The sequence below is a fragment of the Microtus oregoni genome, unplaced genomic scaffold (genome assembly GCF_018167655.1).
Source record: "Microtus oregoni isolate MIOR12 unplaced genomic scaffold, Mior012 000060F_ref0000265, whole genome shotgun sequence".
Classification (NCBI taxonomy): domain Eukaryota; kingdom Metazoa; phylum Chordata; class Mammalia; order Rodentia; family Cricetidae; genus Microtus; species Microtus oregoni.
Window position 1 is genome coordinate 2,080,868 of NW_024543870.1, and position 15,051 is coordinate 2,095,918.

Consider the following 15,051-nt stretch of genomic DNA (forward strand, 5'->3'; position numbering starts at 1 on the left):
TGGTTGCTGGGTATTGAACTCAGGACCCTTGGAAGAGCAGGCAATGTTCTTAACCTCTGAGCCATCTCTCCAGCTCCCAGCAGGTGGGTTCTTGGAATCAAATTCAGGTGGTCAGATTTACTATCAGATGCCTTTATCCACTGAGCTATCTCATTAGCAGGTTACCTGATTTGTTCAAAAGTGCTATAGAAGTCAGTAAGCTCTCAGCACAGGGGCAAAACTTGGGAGAGTTTAACTTAAACACTTTTCGTTTTTCAAATGTCCTTGGGAATCATCGGAAGCACTGCTGTGGCCCAGTAGTCTACACAAACGATGTGCAAGACCACAGAATCCAGATGCAATCACTGGGTCCGGTCCTTCTTTCTTTCTTTTTTTAAGAAATTAGAAATAATGTTAGTAACAAATACACAAAAATAAACTAACACAGACAGGATAATGCTGAAGGGAGGATTAAAACAAATCAGATGACTAACAAATCAGTAACTGACTAGAATCGGGAAAATTTTAAAAAATCTTCAAGAAGTAAAGGCAGAAAGATCAAAGCTGGAAAACAACATTGCAGGTCATATAATCAGAACAGTGGAAGAAACTCTGGGGAGGTGACCAAGCTTCAGATTTATGCCTTTCATCATTAGAATGTCAGACATTAAAATACAAAGAATAACACCTAATCTGTGCAGGGGTTTCATTTCTGGGTAAAAAATGTATAATGTATTCACAGGTTAGCTTAGTAAATTTTGTGAAGGGAAAACTTAAAAATGCCTTAGGTAGAAAACACCATAGAATTAAAAAGCATTTAAAGTTTTATAGTCAAGAGCTTAACTCAGAATTAATGAAATACAATAACTACATATAAGGGAGTCTGAAGTACATAAACATCACTCTCCTGAATAATCTTTAGTAGGGTAAGTTACTACCATATAGAGCGCTTACGGCAGTATCAGGACTCACTCATTATCCTCCCTTGACTGCCCTAGGGTACCCAGCACTCATCCAGTGAGGAAGCACTAATGTTGGCTCCATGCTGTTATACTGATTACAATGGGTCTGACTTATGAAGTGTGCTACGAGGTATAAACTACAAGACAGAGATTCTAAGGGTTAATTGACATTGCTCTGAATTGCCAATTTTAAAAATTACAGAAGTACATGTAATCTAAAAAAACCACAAAAGACTAAACAAGGTGATGAAAGTAGTAAACTTTCACACAACTGATATAAAGATATCTATAATTCACTCATATTCATTTTTACAATATTTTCAAGGCCAAATACCTTTGCTAAAATAATCAATGCAAACCTAAACACAAGGGACATTAGTTTTACAAACTGACCTTTGGAACTGGCAGAGATACAGAAATCAATCACCATGTTACAAGTGAAGAAACTCCCTGAGGACTGAAGCTTCTTCTCAAAATTATGGAATAAATTAGAACAGAGATAAAAGAAGAAATTCTGTTGACTAGTAATTCAGTATTTTTTTTAAAGAATAAACTATTTCATTTTTATTTATTTATTTATTTATTATATTATGTGTATAGCATTCCTTCCACGTGTGCCTGCAAGCCAGAAGGGGGTGCCAGGTCTCATTATAGATGGCTGTAAGCCACCATGTGGTTGCTGGGAATTGAACTCAGGACCTCTGGAAGAGCAGTCAGTGCTCTTAACCTCTGAGCCATCTCTCCAGCCCCGTAATTCAGTATTTTAAACAATAGCTTTGCAAAAATAAAAGCTTTAGCCCAGTACTATCATATATTTGTTAAGTCCAAAATAAGAGCAGTATTCCTCTCAAAAGAGAAGCTTAATGTTAAGTAAATAAAAACTGAGTATCTAGAGAAATGAAGGTTGAACAATTTAAATAAGATTTACAGGGTCTATAATCTCCAACAAGTGCAACAAAGCCAGGGCATAGCTTTAATTTTAAGGTAAAGGTATTCCCTGTTTGAAAGAATAAAATGTATTTCGAAGAAGCAGACATATGTGTTTGTGTTTAGAGTTAATTTTTAATGGTATAAATTTTAACTGCTATACTGAATTTTTCCTTAGGAAATGGTTATGCCAGTTAAAGGATGAATAGTTTGTTGTGCTGACCATCTGACACACTCATTCTTCAGAGGTGTTTGCTTAAAAAATTGTTATTTATGTTCTATGTTTATGCAGCACCTGAAAATAAATGTTTATCACATCTGTCAGAATTTAGTAGGAATAAACTACTCTATCATAGTTCAAAGAAAAAGATAATGTGCTCTAGGAGCAATTTATGAACAAGTCAGATCCATATTTCACGTGTGCCGCAGCAGCTCATCAGAGTGATAACCCTCCTTCTCCTGGGTGTTATCCTACCATCTGCTGCGGTAGTACTTATCTTTATTTTGCAACTAATTAACAGCATAATCTTCTAAATTCAGCAAGTTAATTATCATTATTGTGGTCTTTGCAGTATCATCAGTCCTCATGAAGTCTTGTCTTTCCACCCCTAGAGAGCATAGGAAAATGAAGTCGGTTGGGAGAGGGTCTGTTTCTTTGGTGTGGGCTCATTAGGTGTATGCTGATTAGCTCGGCATGCAGAGACAGGTCAGAAGAATTCTGCTGAACATGAGGTTCCACGCAGGGCCCAGCTAAGGTAATGTAGGTTTCTGAACATTTGCCAAGATGCACTCTGTCAGCTTTTAGTAGAAACCCCCTGCAGAAAGCCACTGGCTACCAACTGTGCACAGAGATATTTCTTGGTTTGTCACACAGGTCTTAAAGAAGTCACTCTGGAGGAACTCACTTTACTAAACCTAAACACAATTCCAAGGTGATTAACAGCTTACTCAAGGAATGGTGGGTTGTTTTTTTAAATTATAAACAGAAAAGTTCCATTATTAAAATAGCAATATAAAAACAAATATCTAGCAGGGCAGTGGTGGCCCACTCCTTTAATCCCAGCACTCAGAAGGCAGAGGCACGCAGATCTATGTGAGATGGAGAACACCTGGTCTACAGAATGAGTTCCAGGATAGCCAGGGCTACACAGACAAACCCTGTTTCAAAAGAACCTAAATAAATAAATAAATGGTTTGTGGTTTATGTGATTAATGACAAAACCCTTAAGTCTAAATTTCAAGAGAACTAGTGTAATTTTGTAGAAATTTACAAAGACTAAGAATTTTCTATAGTATTAAAAAGTAACATTATAAACTTGAATATTTGTGAGTTTCTATTTATTTCTGTATCACATTTTTTAAGTTTCCCCAAAACTTTAAAGTTCCTTAAAATGTCTTAAACATGTGAACTGCAAGTTTTAGCAAAAAACCGAAATATTTATATTGTGTATTTGTAGTAGACACAAACATATATTATCTACCTATAGGCACTGGGTACCTAAAATTAGGGAGTTAGATCATCTGTGACCGTCTTCAGATGCAGACAGATTAAAGTCAATGTAGTAAAATAAGCGTTATAGAGATATGTAATTCAAACAATGCTTTAAAATGTTCAGACACGGGGCTGGAAAGATGGCTCAGCAGCTAAGAACACTGGCTGCTCTTCCAGAGGAACAGAACTCAGTGCCCAGCACCCACACAATGGCTCATAACAGTCTGTAACTCCAGTTACAGAGGATCTCATGTCCTCTTCTGGCCTCTTTGGGGACTGCATACATGTAGTACATAAACATACATGACCTAAAACATATATGTAGGCAAAAAAACTTGAAAATATGAATAAATAAATCATTAAAAAAGATGTTCAGATAATCTAAAGTCAGCATCACTACCAAAACAACAAAGCAAATTCCAACTACTGCAGTGAAAGGGAGATTCAAGTGGGAGCTACAGACAGGTAAAGCCAGAATTACTTACAGCATCACATAACAGATCTTGGTAGTGAGTGAGACTCAGACATTTGGGAAGCACAGACGTGGAGTTCTACCCCTGGTGCAGGAAATCATTTATTTGACAATTAAGACACTCCTGTACACTGGGACAGGAACTCAAGGCAACCTTCTTCAGACGGAATGATAAAACTATATGTGTGTTAAATCTTTTCAACTCCCAGAAACTTGCTAAATTGGATGCTGAATTTATGCCTTTCCTCGAAAATTTTTATTACATTTATTTACTTATTTAGTGTGTTTGTATGTACATATGCATGTATAGAGGTCAGAGAGCGACTTGTCTAAGTTGGTTCTGTCCTATCATGTAACTCCCAGGGATCAAACTCGGGTCATCAGGGTTGATAGCAAACACTTTACCTCACTGCCCCTCTGGTCATCGAAAAGTCAATCTCAAATGTGTAAGTTGTACTTATTTGGTATTTTATGTTCTAAAAATATCTAAAGAAATTTTTTATATTGAAGACCAGGTTATCCTTGGATTTCTTTCTTTTCTTTTGTTTTTTGTTTGTTTGTTTTTGGTGGCAGAGTCTTGTTAAGTTGCCCAGTTAGCCCAGGCTCACAATTCTGATTTAGCCTTTCAGTTCTGGACTGAAACACCTGTGCCTCTATTCTTGAATTTCAGATTAAACCATTTAGATCGACAGGCTGATTTAGCTATATGATTTTAATGTAAGCAACAAGACAATCTCAACTAATAAGCTTTAAAGTAATATAAGGATATTTAAGAAAAATAAAATCTCACTATATTAGCAACTATTAGAGAACTTAATAAAGTTTCTTAGAAAACTGAGGAAAGAGGTACTGAGTTTACAGAAGGAATACAACATAGTTTAAATCAAGTACATCTTAAAACTTTAAAAAAGCAGCCGTTAATGTAATTGTGCTTCAAAGGTGCTTTGAGAACTTTCAGAATTGTTTTCAAATCTGTAACTTTGCTGAAGAGATGGCTCAGAGGTTAAGAGTACTGCTTGCTCTTTCAAAGGTCCTGAGTTCAATTCTCAGCAACCACATGGTGGCTCACAGTCATCTGTAATGAGATCTGGTGCCCTCTTCTGGCCTTCAAGCATACATGCAGGCAGAACACTATACATTAAATAAATCTTTAAAAACCCAACCAACCAAAACCAAAACATTAAATCTATAACTTTAATACATGTAAACTTTTATTATGTTTCAGTGTAAATTGTTTTTAAAAGCTGTCCCTGAATTATAATTTTTTGCACAAAAGTCATCATGAATGGCATCGATACAACAAAACCCAAATATCTCATTTGTAGGATACAATCCTAATGCTTTGGGTGTTAAAAACAAATCAATAATTCCATTCCATATGATAGAATTCTAGACTGTCTCGTGATCACTAGAAATGTATCCAAGAAAAATCTCAATTTTGACCATTTTGCTTGGTGAATGTCTTAGTATGCATGAAATATTTGTTAAATAAATAGTAAGGGACAGAAATAGCTATAAAGCAAATGCTTAACGATCCCCAGAGACGGCTTCTCACAAGATTAAAATAGAAACCAATAAGAAACTAAGTGGAAAGATCCCCAAATACGTGAAAATTATACAATACATTTCTAAATAACCCACCTGCCAAAGAAAACATAGGGGAAATTAGAAGATTCATCATGATGAAACTGAAGTATATCAAAACTGATACAAGAAAATTTTATAGCTATAAATGCCTAAAATAAAAATAAAAAATTTCAATAAATGACATAAGCTACTCCTGTAAAAAGCTAAAATTTAGAAAAAAGGGAAAAAAATAGCACAAAACTACAAACACAGCCTTAAGAAAAGTAAAGCAACTGAGCACGGCGACTCACACCTGTAACCCCAGCACTTACTTGGGAGGCTGAGGTAGACAGACTGCTTCAAATTTGAGTCAATGTGAGTTTTAGGTCAGCCTGGGTTATAAAGTAAGAACTTGTCTTAAAAAAAAAAAAATCAAGGTGTAGATTAAGAGAAAAACTTTTAAAAATAAATGGGATGTAGCTCAGTTGTCAGAGGCTTGTCTCACATGTACAAAATTCTGAGTTTGATTCCCAGCATCATAAATGCACCTGCTTCTAATTCTAGCACTCAGGTGGTAGAAGCAGAAGGATAAGACATTCAAGGCTATCCTTAACTACAGTTTGAGGCCAGCCTGGGCTACATGAAAAAAGGTTAAATATGTATCGGACTTAGCAATTGTGTTCTTCAGGTATTTGTTCAAGAAAATATAAATAATCATGCCCACAAAGAGACACATAAGAATACGTGTGGTGGCTGGGTCTGAGTGTAGCTCAGTGGCAGGGACCTCGATGAGCATTTCTGTCTCTATAAATGTAGAGACACTACAAGACAAGAAAACGAAATGTACAAATGTACATAGTATTTTACTCACAATAGATCAATGCTGGAAGCTAAGTGTCTATCATGGAGAAAATAGACTAAAAAATTTTAGTACTCTCACACAATAAAATTCTACTCTGCAATAAAATAAAGTAGGTTTTGATATATTTAACAACATGGGTAAATCTCAGAGACATATGCTGAGTTGCACACAAAACATAGTATGAGTCTATATATACTAAACTAAAAGCTATGCTGCCAAGTCACAAAACAGAGATAGCGGGTTAGAAAAACTTTTTGGGTATGTTTATGGTATGGTCTATATTACAATAGTATATGTCATGTAATGTATGTATTTCCCAGAACTTTGCTGTTAAAAGTGACATATTTCAATATATAGAAAATGGAGGTTAAGTACAGTTAAAACCTGAATTACTAACAGGTTTTACTACTAGTTAGTTAATTACTAACTACTAGTTAGTTAGTTACTAACAAATGATGCTGGGTGATCAGTATATTATATCCTGTTCACTTTTATGTATCTTGCATATATAAAAAAGTTTCCACCATTAAAAAAAAATGGGGCTAGAGATATGGCTCAGCAGTAAAGAGCATTCTTAAAAGAACTAAATTTGATTCCCAGCACCCACATTGGGCAGCTCACAAGCATCTGTAAATCTGGTGCCTCTTACCTCCATAGGCAACTGCATTCATGTGTACATATCCACAAATACACAGAGATGCATACACACAATTTAAAACAAAATAAATATTAAAAAAAGAAATCAAGGTAGGGGTAGTAGAGGAAGACACTAGGGAGATGGCTCAGTGAGTAAAGTGCTTGCATGTGCCTGTAACTTCAGTGCTGGGGTTGTGGAGACAGGTGGATCCCAGGAGCTTGCTGGCTAGCCACTCCAGCTCAAACGCTGAACTCCAGATTCAGTGAGAGGTCCTTTCTAAAAAAGTGAGGTGAAGCGAGGGCTGGAGGGGTGAAGAGCACTGGCTGCGCTTTCAGAGGTCCTGCGCTCAATTCCCAGCACCCATATGATGGCTCACAACCATCTTATAGCGCCCTCTTCTGGCCTGCAATCGTACATGCCAGCAGAACACTGCTACACATAATAAATAAAATTAAAAAAAAAAGGTGAAGGGTCACAGAACACCTTCTCTGGCCTCTACATACACATAAACAGGTACACATATCCTCTAACACATAGAAAATTTAAAAAGTAATTTTTGTTTTTTACTTAATCAAAATTAAGAAAAGTATATTTACTTACTCCAACTAAAATAAGTAATCATGAAAATATGGCTATTTTGCATTAGCAAAATTCTAATAAAAATTTAATTGGATTAAGTGGGTCATTCTGACTCCCCCTTATATTTTTAGGTTTCCAATCAAAGATTCACTGTTAGCCTCAACAGATGCTAGAATGATGGTTCTTACAGTCAAATGAATTTCCTTAGTGCCTGTTCCAGGAGTCGGTTTGTAAGGTACAAGCTACACTATGTGAAATCACATCCAGATACAAGTACCACAACAGGCCCTTCCTCTCATTTCTACTCTACTCGCTTTTATTTTCTGCATGCATGGCAAATTAAAACTCATTTTCCCCATTACCACAACGTATTTAAACAGAAAACATATAGCAGGACACTCTGTCATTAAATAAAGACCCCATTCAGTATTTTCAGTGTTGACTAAAACCGTGAGAGCTTTTCTCCTTCAGCACGTGCGTTCCTTTCTCACCACACACAGTAAATACATCGTTTATGAACCTCTAACATCCTTTATTCAGGTGACATACAAGCTTTACACAGACGTTATCATGTACAAATTTCAGATTAATAGACAGTAGCAAAAAAAAACCCCACTAAGTCTTTCAGCAAATTATATTCCTTTTTTTTTTTTTTTTTTTTGGTTTTTCGAGACAGGGTTTCTCCGTGGCTTTGGAGCCTGTCCTGGGACTAGCTCTGTAGACCAGGCTGGCCTCGAACTCACAGAGATCCGCCTGCCTCTGCCTCCCGAGTGCTGGGATTAAAGGCGTGCGCCACCATCGCCCGGCTAGCAAATTATATTCTTAGATGCACAAATTTTTATGACCACAGTGCCAATAAAGAATGGAAGCAAATAAAGAAAGAATCTAGCAATACTTATCTATTATTTACTAGGATATATTAATTTATATTAGGACAAAGTATCATTGTATCATTAATAGACCATAGGGAGTCTAATACACTGATTTTGATAAATATGAGAAACTTCATGAATCTGTCAAGAAAGTTAAGACAGTTTATAGGACTTGAGTCAAAAAAAACCTGCAGGAATGAAAGCTTACTCCTTTACTTTACAGAAAATAAAACTAATTTCAGATAATGAAAGTCAATCACAGCACTATGGAAGTTAAGGCAAGAGGATCCCAAGTTCAAAGTCTGTATAGGAATAGAGCGAGGTCAAAGCCAGCCTGGACAACCTAGTGAGACCCTGATGCAAAATAAAACAAAAACTAGGGCGTTAAAATGTAGCTTAGGGGCAGAGTGCTTGCCTAGCCTGTGTGGGGGAAAAGACCCAAAGAATGGAGGGTACAGCATAAGGACGAAAATAAAAACTCCTGATTCCTAACATATAGCTCATCTTTTTAAATAATGTGAATTTTTTAATGCTGAGAAAAATAGTGTTTTCCTTTTAACCCATGAAATGTTTTCTAACTGGCATACTATTTGGAGAAGTTATGTTTAAAACCTGTTCAGCACCGCTTTCAGAGCTGTACTACTCAAAGCTTCCACCAGGAGGAGTTTAAGGTCATACTCCAAACCAGACAAACAAGTGATAGAAACCACAATTTTAGTCCCAGCTTACCCTTTATACTAAAGTGTCATTAGTCAATCACTACACTAAGGGAAGCGTTCCTTTTCCAAAATTTCTAGTTCTTCCATAGTGTAATTCAGCCATGACTAGAAAATGCTGGCCTTGGTGGAGAGGGACAGAGAGAGAGACACAAAACTAAAAACAGGAAACAGCCCTTGCTTACCATTTTTGCTTCTGACTGCACTGGCTGAGGGGATGAAGGGCCTGGAATTCCTGGAACACTAGGCACCATGGTGACTGGCCGAACAAGCTGTGTAAAAGACATTAAAAATAACTTTGACTCAGCATTTAAAAACAAGATATACATTTTTTACCGAACACAATTATAATCTGTAACCTTTGGATTTAGAAAATTATAAACTTTAACTGCAGCTGATTCTATGTTTGCAATGAACTCTGATGAACTGTATAGCCTGATTTATCTTTCAAAAGTTGTCAATTTGATGGGAGGGAGAACTGTGGTTGGAGTGTAAAATGAAATAGAAAAAAATAAAAATTTTAAAAGTTGTCAATTTCTCTAAAACACTGACTTGTAGGTTCTCCCACCCCACTCCGCAAGGACTGAAGCCAAGGCCTTGTGTGTATGAGGTGAGTGCTCTATTATAAAGCTGAATCACTAGCCATCAATTTACTTTTGTTTTTTGAGAGAGAATTTCATAATGTTATTTTGGATGGCTTTGAACTCACTCTGTAGTTCAGGTTAGCTTTGAACTTGCATACTTTTTGTCTCGGCATCCTAAGTGACACAGGCCTGTAACAGCTGACCTGGTTTTTTGAAAATTTTTTTTATAAACTTATAATATTCAAAGTGACTGGTGCAAAAATTTGCACTATTATCTCTTACATTCTAATTTTCATATCAACGGAGTATCAAAAGCGTGATAGTAAGAAATAAAAACAATTTCATCATCAACTTTGATTTACTAAGTATATGAATGTTCTAAACTGTATATGCTTTGACATATTAATATAATTGTGTAATAACAAAGAAGCAGGTGGTCCCTGAAAACTTCTCAGAAAGCACTTGAACTGGGTCTGCCACTTTTGCAGTTGTTACATGAATAGGATTGATCTCTTCTTTCATTGCAAGCTGTTTTCAATAAAGGCACATTTAAAAGGATAACCATTTTATCTAAAATGCAATGCAAGAATATTTCTTGCTTCAAAAATATACTCAAAACAGAGAAATCAAACCTTATATCCAAGTCCTCACTAGATCTTTTAAATAATGCAATTTGAGTACCAAGTTTCTATTTAAGGATGATAAAATATTTTGGATTACCTCAATAAAGCATAATTTGGATAGTTAGATCACTTAAAAAAAATCCCAGAACTCAGGTGGCAGAGGCAGGTGGATCTTTGTGAGTTCAAGTCCAGTCTGGTCTACAGAGTTCCAGACAAGCCAGTGCTACATAGTGGAATCCTGCTTCAAAATAAGAAAGGAAGGAAGAAAGATTTTTAAAATAAAGTTAATACTTAATATGCTACTAATATTGCTAAGGAGCATATCCAGACCATAAATTTTAGAATGTTGCTATAAAGTACGCTTTTAAAAATAATCTCAAAAAGCTAAATAGTAAAGGATTACACCACACGAATCAACACTATTATCCATGTAGTAACAGAATGAAACTTAAAATGTTTTTTACACTTATTTATTTTGTATAGTTGTTCCCACAAGCATGCCATGGCACACATATGGAGGTCAGAGGACAATTTGCTGGAGTTGGTTCTCTCCATGTGGGACCTGGGAACTGGAACACAGGTTGTCAAACTCAGTGGCAAATGTCTATCCACTGAGCTACTTCATGGGCCCCGGGGGCTGGGGGAGAACTATTTAATTATATGAACAATTAAGATGTGAAGTATTCTTTACAGGAAATTATTAAGAGAAATTCAAAGCATGCTGTATCATAAAAATTTACGGAAAAAGAAAACAGTATGTTCTGAACAGCTCTGCTAAATAACAGTGCTTTTCAGAATAAGTATGTGAAATGTTGAAGACGAATTTGAAAAGCGTGAGTAAAATTATTTTGTGAAATGTGAGGATAGAAAAAACTATTTCTAACTTTTCATCATTCCAAATAATGTGCTTTATAAAGATTTAAGTTTTTCAATTATGTGTATGTGTGTCTATCTGTGTGTGGGGTATATGCACTCTGTGCAGGTGCCCATGGAGGTCAAAGCTGTCGGATGCTCTAGAACTGGAGTTACAGTCAGTTGTGAGTCACTCAAAATGGAAACTGGGAACTGAACTTAGGTCCTTTGCAAGAGCAGGACAAGCTCTTAAACACCCATCTCCACCAATGTGTTTATATGTGTTAGTTAATTATCTTCTCTACATTTTCTAAAATTTGTATATTTAATGTGTCCCTCATAAAACTTCTTTTGGATTTTCTCACAACAAAGAGATCCAGAATGGTCTCATATTTATCACAGCTGAGGCGAGCTTTCAACTTTTGATCCTCCTATGCCTGCAGATTGAGTGCTGGAATTACTAATGTGTCATCAGGCCTAGATATGAATGGTTAGACCTTAACATGCACGGACTATCAAGGACTTCTGTAAACTACATGTAATCATAAAGGGTAAGTTGGTTTTGTGAAGAACTTTTAGAACTATAAACACCAGAGCTATCTGACAGCATTCCAACACAAATATCTTAAAATAGAAAATCGGAAATATTTTAATTCCATAAATCTAGGCAAACTGAAAGGAGTGAATCAAGAAATAGTACCCCCAAAATATAGAAAACTTGTGGGGGGAGGTACAGAAAAATGTTTTCTATCCAATCATGTTTGCCGAGGACTAAGTATCAATGAATAAATATCACCCATTAATAAGCATTTGATAAATTCCATTTAGTGAGCCAATCAAGCAGTTCAATTAAATTTCCTGGTTATTTTACCAAGACCAGTTTTGAGACAAAGACTTAAATGGTCTAACTTTCCAACTTACTGGGACTGCAGCTGGAACATGCACATTAGAACTTGTAATTGATGCAGGAATAGCAACGGGCATGGTTTGTCCATTAGGAAGATGTAATAGAAGAGGAAATGGGCCTGGTACAGGACTAAGAAAAACAAAACAAGGGAAAATGTAAAGATCTATACCAACCACCTATGGAAAATAACAGTCTTTTTCCTCCTATTACTTAAAAATATGTCTTCTAACCTCCAAAAGGCAAATTCCAAAACTTAGTTCTTTCTAATTGCATCTTAAATGCATAATCCATGTAGGAATGCTTAAAAAAAAAAAAAAAACTGGGGAAAATCGTCAATTCCCAATTTGAAAAAGGAAAAATTCTCATCAGAAAAGTCTTGGGAATTACTTTTAAGAACTGAGACAATTGTCGTCTTGTAATGAAATAATTCACTTGTAATGAAATAATTCATGTTTTGTGTCAAACAGCATAAAAATAAGACCATCTTAAACTTATAGTCTATTTTTAGCTAAGGTTAGATATTTATTTTCCAGTCTGTTAGATAATATTATTTTTAAAAGAATACTAAATTTCCAAAAACCAAGAAAGACAGATCATTACTCACACGCATGTACACACGAGTGCACGCACATACATACATACATACACACACACACACATAGTATAATTCAAGTAATTAAATATTCTAGAAAAAACCATAGTAAGAAAACCCTACCACTCACGTACAGCCAGTGGCTGACTGAAGCACTTACACAATTGGCCTGTTAGAGGGTGGTGCCTGGGTGATTACAGTACTTGAGGTTGGTGAAGGTACTGCTTGTTGAATAATTACACTTGAGTCAGAACTTGTGAGCAGCACATTGGGAACCTGTAATGATGCTGGACGAACGATAGCTGATGTGGGCTGTGCAGTTTGTGCCAATGGTACTTCCTATTTAATTTTAAGATAAATAAAGGGTGGTATTTAAAAATGCAAGTTAATTCATGTACCTCAGTGAACAGAATGTAACACATTTCTGAAAGCAACCACTAGATAATACTTAATGACCTTCCAAATAAATTACTATCTAAATTTAATTGAAAATATCTTAGATGTAGCTATAAAGTTCAAATGCAATTCTCAAAATTTAAAAAACAAATCTGCATTTTTTTGGTTCAATGTGTCTTCCTACCAATTTAAGATAAATTAGGCTGGACTACTTAGCAATGATTCTGTGAGAATTTCAGTAAGAAATACAAACCCAATCCACTGTCAGTAATGAAAAAACAAAACCTAGAAGGGATTGCCCTATCTTATTTGCTAATTATATTACAGAAACAAGAAACTGATCCAGAAAGGTAGTATTATGATTTAAACAAATTTGGTCTTTAGAAATATTTTTAAGATGTCAGGCAGTGGTGGCACAAGTCTTAAGTCCCAACACTTGGGAGGCAGAGGCATGCAGATATCAGAGTTCAAGACCAGCCTGATCTATGTAGTGAGTTCCAGGACAGCCAGGACAACAGAGAAACCCTGCCTTGAGAAACAAAACAAAACAAAACAACAACAACAAAAAAAGCTTTAAGACATTTTAAATTAATAGAAATGTTTTCTAATTTCAAATAGTTTTTTCTAGTATCAAATGACCAAGTAATACTGGTATTATGAATTATACAAAATTACTAACTACTGCTGAGAGCTTCCAAAACTAAAGGGAAATAGAATTTATAAATTAGCTAGGATGATTCTTAATATTCTTCCATAGTTTTACAGATTACAAAAGGAAGATAAGGGCCTTACCTAGAACTCATTAATTAGCATATTCTTTTGAACCTGCCTTTATGCTGCTACTTACAGTTCAAGTCTTATTAAGATACTTGGAAGGAGAAATTGGTAACATTGTAACTATAGCTTTTCAGCACATTTGAAAACTTAGAACTCAAGAACTTGTGGGCAGAGAGACAAGAAATGAGTGAAACAGTCAAGGAAACTTCCCTCCACAGTACAAGTGAGATGTTCAACAACCAGTACTAAGTGGGAGGACTGAGCAGAGGATTAGATAGAGCTGGATAATTTAACAGTGAGGGAAATGGAGAAGGAAGCAATGTTAGGCAGGAAAAACCTTGGAATATTTGATGAATAGAGTAGCATGAAGTGAGGATGGATGGGTAGAAGAGTCGAGATCAGAGGCTTTTCCTAAGGAATGGATATAAACTCCCTTAAGTAACAATTCTCTATAAGACTTTGAGCTGGGAAAAGAAGGACTCAATGAGTTCTTAAGTTCCCTCATCCAGAACTTAGGGAAACAGATCAGGTACAGAGCAGGTCAGAAACAAGTTTTAGCCTGGCATGGTGCCATGCACCTATACGCAGTCCCAGAACTTGGAAAGCTGTGGCAAGAATATTATTAATATGAAACTAGCTTGGGCAAAATAAAGAAGCCCCGTGTTTTCTAAGAAAAACAGAGATCAGTAATGCCCAGTAGTCTAGAGTACATGCTGGAGGCCCTTGATTCCATTCGCAGCAGTGGAGGCTGGGGGAAGAGAAGTAGGGTGTTCGTGATCCAACTGAAAGATGATAGCTAGGACAACAACAGGGAACACAAAACAGGGCAAGATTCAAAACTTTGTAAGAAAATCTAGTAAGATTTGCTACTGGTTCAAAGTCAAGTTAAAAAGAATTGAAGGTGACACCTAAATGATTGGCTTAAGTAAGTAGATGGATACATATTTTTCTTTCTTTTGTTGGAGGGGTGGTCTTGCACAGGGAGGGGAGTAAAAGGGAGAGACAGGAGCTTGCTACACAACTCAGGAGGGTTAAAATATACTTAATATGATGTAGGAGGGTCTTCTATCTATCTGTTGCTTTCAGTGGTTAATTAATAAAGAAAACTGCTTAGCCTGATAAGTCAGAACATAGGTAGGCAGAGAAGACTGAACAGAATGCTGAGAGAAAGAAAGCAGAGTCAGGCAGACGCCATGCTTCTCCTACCCAAGACAGACGATGGTTAGAATCTTCCCGGTAAGCCACCACTTCGCGGT

General features: G+C 36.1%; 1 protein-coding gene across 2 annotated transcripts in view; it reads right to left on the minus strand.

Annotated features, from left to right (window-relative positions):
* Positions 1–15,051, minus strand: part of LOC121439299 (cyclic AMP-dependent transcription factor ATF-2) — a 72,760-nt gene that overhangs the window by 17,031 nt on the left and 40,678 nt on the right. The window contains exons 8-10 of one of the 2 annotated variants that reach the window (XM_041639778.1): positions 12,783–12,961; positions 12,045–12,159; positions 9,250–9,336 (exon numbers count right to left, since the gene is read on the minus strand). In XM_041639778.1, coding sequence (XP_041495712.1) covers positions 9,250–9,336; positions 12,045–12,159; positions 12,783–12,961 — 381 coding nt within the window. The remainder of the gene's footprint in view (positions 1–9,249; positions 9,337–12,044; positions 12,160–12,782; positions 12,962–15,051) is intronic. The other variant, XM_041639779.1, reaches the window with a different exon arrangement.